Raw genomic sequence first — 11,305 nt, 5'->3', positions numbered from 1 at the left:
GGGGGGGGGGGGGGGGGGGGGGAGACAATTTCATCCCTTCAAAGAATAGCTTCTAAACACCAAACTTCCTCAATTGGATGCAATTTACCAATACCATTTTCTTCCTCTGTTTTTCTGTTTTCTCCCTCTGTTTTCAAGTTTTGTGAAGAAACTTTTCCATCTCAGAAAAGTTTTGTTTCAATGCTCTTATTCCAAGTGTTTGCCTCTCCAAGTGTTGTCTGTAGCATGACACCCAGGAATGCTGAAAAAGGGTTTTCCAAATATCTCACTGCTATTCTTCCCCTCAGCTCACCCCTCAACCCCAAGCCGAGTGTTGCTGCACTCTCAAAAGACACTCTTCCTTGCTTTGGAGACCATCAGACTCACGTGAAGTCCTGCAGAATAACTCTTGCAGGCTTAAATGGCACTTCAACATTCTTGTGTTGCATCACTTTCCAGTTGAGAATATTCTCAACATCTCCCTTCTTCACTAGGAACTCATCACAGTTACGGATTGCTGCTTCCAGGAGGATTCGAATAGAAAATGGCAGGCGAGCTGCATGGGTAAGAGGCAAGGAACAAACTCAGTTTTTACCTTAGGGCATAGGTCAGCAAGTGCAAAGTTTCATGTCTGGGGCAGACAGGTCCCCATGTTCTCACAAGGCTTTAGTCCGATTATCTAAACACCTTTTCTCCCCTCCAGCTTTGCCAGGTCAGTACTAACTGACCTGTTCCACTTGATGCTTTCAGCAGGTTTATATCTCAGCTCCTGTGACACAGTAGACATCTTTGCTGAGGGACGTTTCCATCCTGCATAGCACAGCAACCCTGAAAATATGCTGCGCTCACCTTGTTTTTCTGCAGTTTGCTCTCACTCTTGTTACTGAACACAGACATAAAATGTATCAGGAAAAGCACAGTTTTCTACCTGCCATGTTGCAAAGCACAGCTTTAGTGGTTTATGCAGTCTCTTTGTCTCAAGAGATGGAAGATGAAATTGACTGAAAGTCAGACTCTGCATCTATCAATCTTCTTTTACTTAAAATCGGAAATATTTAAAGATGATGACACAAATACTATTGGAGCAGTCCTGACAGCTCTACTACAAGGAATGGGTGTGAAGAAAAAACCCAAGCATGTCTCAGTCCTTCCTCCTCTGTCCACTTTAATAATAATTGTTTGATTGTCTCTCAGAATATTCACATTTTAAAATCTTTTGAGAAGTTTGTTCCAACTTTCTACATAGGGCTGGCCTCAAGATATAAAAGTCGCTTAATCTCAGTGAGACCTCATTATGGCTATTGTAAAAACAAAAAACATCATGTGTTATTCAGGACACAGTAATTCAGAACAATTTGGGTTGGTTGCTGTTGGGGGTTTTGTTTTGGGGGATTTTGTTTATTTGGGAGTTTGGGGGGTTATTGTTACTGTTGTTGTTTTGGGGTTTTTTAGAATCTTCTCCTGCCCTTCCCTGCTAAGCTATTCCCTTTTTATGCTGGATAGTGAGAATTGCATCCTTTCTCCTTTAAAGAACCTGGAGGTTATCACTCTTGGAATCCTGGAATGGATCAGCTGGTAACACCATGTGTGTATTTGTCTATTCTTTAAGACTGTTCTCTGCTTTCCATCCACAAGACTGACATTAATTGACTGCTCACATATCAGAGCCTGTAATGGACATGTGTTGCTGAAATTCAGATAAAATGTTCCTCCTCTTGTTCCCTGAATTCTCCTTAATCACCTGTTTCCTTTTGAAACACCAAACACCCACCATAGATAACTCTAACTTATAGATAACTCAAGTTTCTAAGTCAAGGGCAGTGACACTAAGATTTTTAGCAGTACCACTGAAAGATTTGGGAAATGTCAGAGGAACTAAGGAAAAAGTCTCCTCAGAAAGGATTCCCTATGCACTACTGTTTTCAAAGCTGAAAAATCTTTCTGATTGGTTCAGTCATACATATCAGTGTTAGATCCTATCCAGCCTTTAGCAGTATTAGAAAACTTGTGCTCTTAGTTTTGCCTAGCTCTCCTCACCCACTCAGCAAAAACAAGACTGCTGTGTGCACAGTATGCTGAGAAAATACTACTGTGATCTTGCCAATATTTCTGTCATTCTAAATGTCAATAATTAAATTTTGCTGAAATTCTGTTTTCAAGATCTGCCTTTTCAATTCACAGTTCTCACCAGAGACCAAGTATCATCCAATGTGGCCAAGTCTGTTCAGGTTCTATCCATCAGTATTAACAAAATGCTTCTCTTATGTTGTCAACATACCATATCTCACATCTTCCAATTTGCTCAGATTAAAGAATTTCTTCAAAGGCTGTTTCGGGTCCAATGGCTCCACAATCTGCACGAAAGGGTTGTTCATGGTTGTTGAAGACCCTAGTTAGTGTCCCTAAAACAAAAGAAAAAGCAAGGGCATTGCCATGACATTTGTCGTTCATATGAATTACATGTCCCACAGTCTACAATGTATCTATCCCACACAAAAAGGCCTGTATCAGAGAAAAAGGTACTGTCAATCATTCCCCTTCCACCAAAAATCTACTTTTAACACATCCTCAGAGATAAAAGGCCTGAAGAAGATAGCAGTATTGTGAAAAATACAGATACACCGCATGGTTTAGAATCATAGAATCTTAAAAGCTGGAAACAACCTCTAAGACCATCGAGTCAACTGTTAAATGTTAAACTGTTAAACTGTTAAATGTTTAGTATCCACCACTAAACCACGTCCTCAAGTGCCACACGCACACACCTTTTGATGATGAATCCATCACTTCCCTGGGCAGCCTATTCCAAAGACAGGAATAAATTTTTCCTAATATCAAACAAACTCCCTTGGTGCAGCTTGAGAACATGTTTCATCCTGTCACTGGCTGCCTGGGAGAAGAGACTGACCCCACCTGGCTACACCCTCCTTTCAGAGAGTTGTAGAGAGTGGTAAGGTCTCCCCTGAGCCTCCTTTTCTCCAGGCTGAACAACCTCATCTCCCTCAGCCACTCCTCAAAGAACCTGTGCTCTGGCCCCTTCACCATCTTTGTTGCCCTCCTCTGGACACAATTTCAAAAAGGAAATTCAATGTCTTCATTATTCTCTTCTTTATGCTGTTTGTGCCTCTTTGATTTACAAGCCACCATGACAACACAGTCCCATTTCTTAAGTGTGTTGTGGTTTAACCCCAGGCAGCAACTAAGCACCTAAAGCCACTCCCTCACTCCTTTCTGGTGGGAAAAGGAAGAGAATCAGAGAAGCAAAATTAAAAAAATCCAAGGGTTGAGATAGAGATGGTTTGATAGATAAAGCAGAAGCTAGACCTCCAAGCAAAGCAAAATAAGGAATACATCCACCTCTTCAACAGGCAGGCAGGTGTTCAGCCATCTCCAGGACAGCAGGGTCCCATCACGTCTCACGGTGATTTGGGAAGACAAACACCATAACCCTGAACATCTCCCTCTTCCTTCTCCTCACAGCTCTACATGCTGAGCATGATGCCACGTGCTGTGTGATACCCCTTGGGGCAGCGGGGTCAGCTGTCCCAGCTGTGTCCCCTCCCAGCTCCCTGCACAGCCCAGCCTCCTCGCTGGTGGGGTGGGTGAGCAGCAGCAAAGGCCTTGGCTCTGTGTTATCCCTGCTCAGGAGGAACTAAAACATCCCTGTGTTATCAAACTTGTTTCCAGCACAAATCAAAAACACAGCCCCATACTAGCTATTAGGGACAATATTAACTGTATCCCAGCCAAAACCAACAGAAGTGGCATTGATGTAAAGCTAAACTGACAGATATTTACATTCAAGATTAAAAACAATTTAATAAAACCAGAAAACACTATTATTTTGAGACAAAGTATTATAGACTAAGATTACAAATGCTATCAGAGGCAAAAAGAACTCTCCTAATTTCAGAAAGATTTGCTAGGGTCACCACAAAAAGAAAATTTAGACAGGCTCTATTGTAAACATCATTTTAGTTTGAGATATTTTCTTTTTTTGTTTTTGCTTACTGATTTACTGGTTTTTGTAAAAATGGCTTAATGGTTTGCTGGATAAAGCATTCCTCTGGGACCTAAGACTTTTAAGTTCACATACAAAAATTAAAAGACCCTAAGATATTCCCCATTGCAAGGCCAACTAGCAGCAAGGGGCATAAATTCACTACAGAAATATCTCTTAAGGTCCAGAAAAGGTTAACCGTATGCAAACTACTTAATGGAACACTTCCTGGGACACACAGAAGACCTGAACTCTGCCCAAGTCTCTTTTGGAAGCATTGGCTTAGGCCAACACATGCCAAGGTTCAAGCTAACAATCTAACAGTGAGAACAATTCTCTTGCAGTGCCTGGCAACATTCCCAGTCACGATTAAATTTTTTTTTAGTAGAGAGATAACCACAGGCCTGATTTTCAGATCCCTTGTTTTCCCAGAGTACTGTTCCTGTCTTCAGTCTAGTACCATTATCTTCTCTTGCCCCAGTTTTTCAAACAAGAAAACTCACAACAAGGCAGCAGATACACATGACAGGCCCTGGACACTGGTGCAAAAGAATGCACAAAGTCCAGTATTTGTTAAAAACAGACACAGCAAGGCCAAAAAATTAATTTATCTCACCTTGTGGTTTCATGCAATGTTCAGGAAATACTACTATGTGGAACACATTTATGGGGGATTTTTAAAGTATTCCAGTATTTTCAAAACTCAAAATTCATGTATTTAGAAGACAACCAAAGAGAAATAGCAGAAATAGTAACAAAAGAAGGTCCAGGGTGTAAAGCAGCAAGATAATGTAGAGAAAGAAATATTTCCAGAATTCTTTCAAAGAAAACAAGGGATGTTTCTAGGTAAAAAGCTGAATGTCCAGGGAAGCTGGAAGGTTGGCAAATGAACAGACTGCAAACACACACACAACCTCGAATGTATCAGCTCTCACATTTCCATTTACAAGTTATTTTCTGAAACTCCTTTTCCCAGCCTTGCAGATATTCACCCTGTACACAAGCCCCTAAAGTTTTAGATGTAATGATCTTTAATCAGCATGAACTACTATTTATCCCTCTAAGCAAACTCTGTGCTTCTACAACTGAGCATTATCAAAATTAATTTCTTCCTTCCTCTTCTTGCCAGCTACCCTCCTGCTAAGATTTACTTTTTTGCATTCCACTTTGAGAGCTTTATTTTCTTCATATCAATTTCTCATGGGAAAATCTAAGAGTAGCTGCAGATAGAAAATATTCGGATATCCCCTGACAGATAAAGGGGATCATTAATTTGATACGACCATGAGTCCACGGTACTCAGTTCACATATTCTCATCCGAGTATAAACTGAAGCTTGAACATTTCCATCCCAGTCCATGTCTTGGCAAATCACAGCAGAAATTCAAGATGTTATGACACATTATCTACATGTTAACATTACTTTATCAGACATCACTCTCCCCCTGACCAGAGTTTTTTTAGTTCATAGTATGAGATATTTCAGTACAAATCTCCTCTCATCAGTGAGTTACACAAACAAGCCAAACTGTGGGCTGACCAAGCCTAACCATAAATTCTTTTCATCTGCCTGGTCACACTGATATGAACACCACCATAACAAACCTGGAAGCCATTCAGAAATACCTGAAAAGAGGTAAAATCTCTAGAAAAAATACCAACTAGCAGCATTACTGTAGAGAATTTCACAGAGACAGGGAAGCTCAGTCATACCAGTTACTATTTCCACACAGTAGATTATAAACTGAGTGGTCACAGCACAGAACTCTAAACTAGTGATTTGCCAGAAAGAAATCGGTCGGCAATACTCTGCACACTGAGTATACCAAAACATTTGAAGTCATCCTTGCAATAGATACAGGTTAACTTTTTTATTCACTTGATACAGGTCAACTTGTGATTACAGCAAGGAACATTTATTCGTGTTTTGCAGGTGCTGAAATGTAAATATGCAAACATGGGTGAGCAGACATCTGTCTGCCTGGAGCAGCACTCAGGGTCACACACACTGACCATGGCCAACGCGTGACCACATCGATACCTGCTCAGACATACCAAAACAAGCACTTGATTTTCTACCCAACAACCTTAATACTGTCTGTGTGGAGATTACATTAAAAAAAAAAAGTGGATTATTCAAACCTGAAAATGCAGAATAGGATTAAAAAAGGAGCATCTTATTACTGACACAGACTCACAGAATATTATGAGTTGGAAGGCACACAAGAGGATCAACAAGCCCAAATGAATGGCCTATATGGTGTCCTAATCCACAACTCTGGCATTATTAGCACCATGCTCTGACTAACAGAGCTAATCTCAAGGTACTGGAACCTTCTTAAAGGGTTGTTTGACTTCCATGAAGTGTACCAGACAAAAAAACAGCCTTATTTTAGCCCTTCCTTAGTGCCTACTATTAAAATTTTGATAGCACCCAGAATCTGGCCCACACTAATGCTGATCATCTATGAATCTGAACTCCCTATCAATATTGTTTTCCACTCACCTTGTTACACCAATGCAGTCACTTATTACAGTGCCCCACACTCAATCTCTTGTTAGAACACACCTCAATTCACCCAGACTGCACATCAGCACACCACAGAAAGTCTGATTTCTGTTTTTTCCCTCTTCCTTGGAGAAGCAGAAGTACAGAAAGATTGTAACCATGAATACCAGGAGGGGCAAATTTATTTAGATAAGGCCATAACTTTCCAAATATAAAAAAGGAAGCTGTGTTTTGCAAATGCAACATCTTGCCCTTTAGGGTAGAGAATGAACCCTCGGCCACAACAGCTGTCTCTTGCTGTTTGCATCCCTATATATGATATAGTTCAAATTTCTCTGGAAACACAAGTTTTACACTGTGATACTCTAAAAAGGTTTTTTGAACCAACAAAATCTTAGTACAACACTCCTCAATTCATCTGTATTTAGATTGCCAGCAAACTCAGCTTTTACCACGAGACTTCAGATGTTCACTAGCACCAAAAGATCATTGCAAAGATGCCTGCTGGCTGTACTGCCTGTGATTATCTCTGTGGTCTCCTGAAGGACACACCCTTTGATGATCATGACATAAGAAACATGCACAAGTCCAAGGGGACAGAAGGAAAAAGGTGTCTGTCCATCCACTTTCCTTGTCTTCTCTTATTCGTTAATCAACCACATCAGATACATTCGAAGTATATTAAAGTTTCATGTGGATCTCCATAAAAAGAATTTAACTAACTTAAAAAAAAAATCTTCAGCTGTTGCACCTTTCTGAGTATCTAACATAAATACAATGCTGGTCACATCCCACAACATTGATTGGAAGAGGACTTTGTTTAGTTTAAAGCACATTCTTCATTGACAGTGATTCCTTGATTCTACTTCAGATCTCTTTAGAAGCAGTTTTGTGACTTGGAACAATGACAACAAATAAATTTACTGAAATTAATGGAATTGAGGCAACATAATACATCATGTAATTTTGTACTTGCATAAATTATCTCATGAAGATCATAGAGAGGGGAAAAAACAATTTAGTCTCTTGCTATACCTGAGAAAGTCTGAAAACTGTTCTAGACGTCATTTATAACATATTATTCTACTCTCTTTAGAGTTGAAGGTGAAACTGAACACAGCTAGTCAGACTAAAAGCAGGAATCTCACATCACAAAAAAAAAAAAAAGAGATTATTTTTAAAAAGCACACCTGCACTTATTGACTGTAAACAGATCCATACTATCAACAATATGTATTATTCTGGGGTTTTTTAGGGATGTCAAAGCATCTCACTCATCTCTCACCATACAGAAAAAGAGAAAACTGTAGCACACGGAGAGGTTTCCTACACACAAGCTGACAGGAAACCATGCTCCTTCTGTAGTACACAACACAAATGTTTGATTACTAATAACCACATTTGTTACAGAAGTACCCGACAATAAACCAAAGACACTGATTGTTTGACCTGCAGAAAGGAAAAAAGGCTCTGGATGAGAAAACTTCTGTCAAAGCTTCAGGCCATAAAGTAGGAACAGAACAGCCATGTTTATTCAGCATTTTAGTACAGACATATATTTAATCTCACTTGGAGAAACATGTTTCCACAATTACTTTTCCTATTCCATCTTTGGTTTCTTAGTTGCTGTCTTTCCAATTATGAAAGGGTGCCTATGTTATTAATGATAAGAGGTTAATTTTAGACACCTCTTCATAAAACGAAACACCAGGTATCTTAACGAAAACAGATTTCAAGTATTAAATGCTCAAATCCACAAATGTGGGTAAATTCCTGGCCATCACTGGGAAGCACACACTCAGCAAAGAAGCAATTTAAATTGAATATTTTACCAGATTCTAGAAATGCTAAAAAAGATTACACTCAGGCAAAGCAAAGATGACATTTTATCTGTCATCAAGAAAAAGGGGAAGGCTCAGACTTGCTGGTACTTGAAGGAAATTTGTGAAGAAACATGACAAAATATGATGTTTCCGTGATGAAACTTCCAACTGAAAACTGGAAAAAAAGAGGCGAGATGGCAGGACCACCATGGTAAAAGTCCTCGCCTGGTGATAAGGCAGGACATAGGCAACATCCACGGCCTTGCTTGAAAAATGCAACATTTTTCATCCATGCTGAATCTCATCTTACCACTTTCTATTGCAATTATCACTCCTATGCCCACAAGTTATTTCCCTTGGTTTTGTCCACTCAAATGAGTGCCACTGTATGTATCTGTACTTAGCTGCCAAGTTTGCAAAAAGCACCTCCAAACAGCAAAAGCACGCAACTTTAAAAATCCAAGTGGAGCTGCAGCAGAGCAGCAGGCTACTGAGTTATAAATTTTTCATCACAACATTGAGCATGCACTTTGTGACATTACTAGCAGTTAGTTATAGCTGAACAGCACTTTAATTAAGGGCTATTGCTCAATTCCCCTGAACCTCTAAAACTTCTCACAGCTCTTCTCATGGTTTCACATTCTACTCAGCAGGGGCCTCCATTAAAAAGGTTGATGACTAATTCCAGTTTACCTAAGTTACAGATGGCATAGCCGTGAATAAAGACCTCTAAGAAGGTCCAGCATGTAGGAACTTCCATCATATTGGAATTGCACCATGTTCTGCACATGCCTACCTTACCCAAAAACCAAGGAGGGAGAATGACCATGTTAAGCAAGTTGACAAAAGCCTGCATTTTTGATATGGAAAGGCAACCTCCCTTCAGTATCAGGCAGGTGTTTAAAGTAGTAAAATTTCACTAAATAAATCCAGCCATGATTCAAGTCAGTTTACAAAGAAAATCCTAATAAACATATCTGTGTTGCAGGAATTTTTTTTTTAGTTTAAATATTCAAATTGCCTAAGAAAAATGTTTTTGTTACACTGGGTAAATCAACAGACAGACAGAGATGACCAGACACATGACAACAAAACAACAACAAACCCCACCTACCCACCAAAAAATTGCAAAAACCCAACGAAACAAACCATAAGGAAAAAATACCTCAAGCCCACACATGCCCCCAGCATTTCGATAGACTTCAACACCAGAAGTAGAACAAGCAGAGTCTTGTTTTATAAAAATATAAAATGCTATAATTACTCTTGGATGTACAAAGAACAGATGAGTGCAATTACTGTTGCAATAAACACAGGTTTCTTCTTTTGATTCAGAGAGGCTCTCATTATGTAACACTCTACCTGTTCCAGATAAAGCCACTGTGTAACAAATAAACACTGTTCCATTGCTACTAGCAGACACTGAGTTAAAGGGACTCGAGAAAGAATCTTTCTGTTTCTTCATGACACAGAAAGGTCCATCACTACGCATAGATCCTTAAAGAGAAGTCCACTGACAATTTGATGACTGAGCAACTATTCCACCAGTATAAACTACATCAGTATTCCACGCTGGAAAAAATGCAGTAATAGAAAAAGGAGGGTTTCTTAAACAATCTCTGGGCAAAGTTTCAGGGAACCCCTTTCAACTTTAATGCTCAAAAGAAACACTGTACTAGAACAAAGACAGCTTTGGATTGCAGATGCTCTTGCTTTCTCCTGCTGCCTGAAACTTTTAACTACAATGCTAAAATACTTACTTATTCAGAGTGCTAAACTTCCAACACACTAATCAGGTTGCTAACTGCATATTTCCATAATCTGTGTATTTCATAGGCTGTCATAAATATTCTGATCACTGCACTTTGTTATCAATGTTGTATCACATATTGGAACTGAAACTTTAGGTCAGAGATCAAGTTTGTGAAACCAAACATTGAGGTCTTAAAGGAACTCCAACTCCAAATGAGCTGGAAGTTTAGGTGCCCAGTTCCAAAATGTAGATATCAAACTCTTTCACATCATCCCTCCAGAAAGCCAAATGCTACCTCCTCTCTCACCTCAACACAGCCATTACAGCTTAGAGGGACAGTCAAAACACTTCTCTCACACAGATGCCACCAGCCTTTGGTAACCCAGGCTAGCACACATATGCAGTGTACTCTCATGTGCTCTCAGACAGCCTCTGAAATGCAATCTAGTCTTAACAAAATCCAAATCATAATTAAGCAGGTGTAAGTCTTAAGGGAATGCTTTCTCAGCACACTCATTACTGAGTGTCCCAGATAAAAGTAGAGACTAATTTTCCTTTTTGCTACAGGATAATGAGCAGCATTACACAGGAGAATAAAAGGAAACTTATCTGGAGACTACCAAACACTGAAAAATGAAGCGTTGAAATCTTTTTTCCACCTCCTGAGAGAGCAGCTCTGAACTTTAACCTACTTCCTACCTCTACACAAACTTGCTGCTTTTTTACCCTATGCTAGTACTCTTAGACTGTTCATTAACAAATATGCAGCTTGAACCAGTTTTGACAAAGAACTAGCTTTCAGTGTTAGAAAAAACACAAAACCAACATGGAAGTGTTGCAAGAAGTGTGGAATACAGGGCATGTGTACAAAGATTTGGTCTGAAATTTTGGTTCAACGTCAAAAGGCAGGATTAAAAAACATCTCAGTATGGATCTCTTAGTTTCAAAAGACTCCTGTGAAGGGTGAAGAAATGCAGCAGAGGTGCATGGGAAAGGCAAATAAAATGGGAATATTGTGAATCAGCTCTCATGCCATTACCATTATACCAGCTCCATAAACTGCTCTCTCTGCACCTTGAGAACTCTTCTGCAACTTGAAATCTGAACTGTTCCAGAGCTACTGAATATATGTAGGTGGAAGGATTCTTTCAGGATGAAGAACTAATGAGAGGATTACTTCTGTTGTGAAATAATCTTGACACTGTGGGGTCCTAACTTTTCACACCATTTCAAGACAAATC

General features: G+C 39.5%; 1 protein-coding gene across 1 annotated transcript in view; it reads right to left on the bottom strand.

The window, feature by feature from the left end:
- Positions 1-11,305, bottom strand: part of ACO1 (aconitase 1) — a 35,937-nt gene that overhangs the window by 22,043 nt on the left and 2,589 nt on the right. The window contains exons 2-3 of the mRNA XM_041486396.1: positions 2,258-2,381; positions 367-535 (exon numbers count right to left, since the gene is read on the bottom strand). Of these exons, the coding sequence (XP_041342330.1) occupies positions 367-535; positions 2,258-2,354 (266 nt within the window). The 5' untranslated portion in view covers positions 2,355-2,381. The remainder of the gene's footprint in view (positions 1-366; positions 536-2,257; positions 2,382-11,305) is intronic.

The sequence above is a fragment of the Pyrgilauda ruficollis genome, unplaced genomic scaffold, assembly GCF_017590135.1.
Source record: "Pyrgilauda ruficollis isolate IOZ18807 unplaced genomic scaffold, ASM1759013v1 scaffold76, whole genome shotgun sequence".
NCBI lineage: Eukaryota > Metazoa > Chordata > Aves > Passeriformes > Passeridae > Pyrgilauda > Pyrgilauda ruficollis.
Note: the sequence above shows the minus strand (reverse complement) of the source record. Positions and strands in the feature narration are given on the sequence as shown.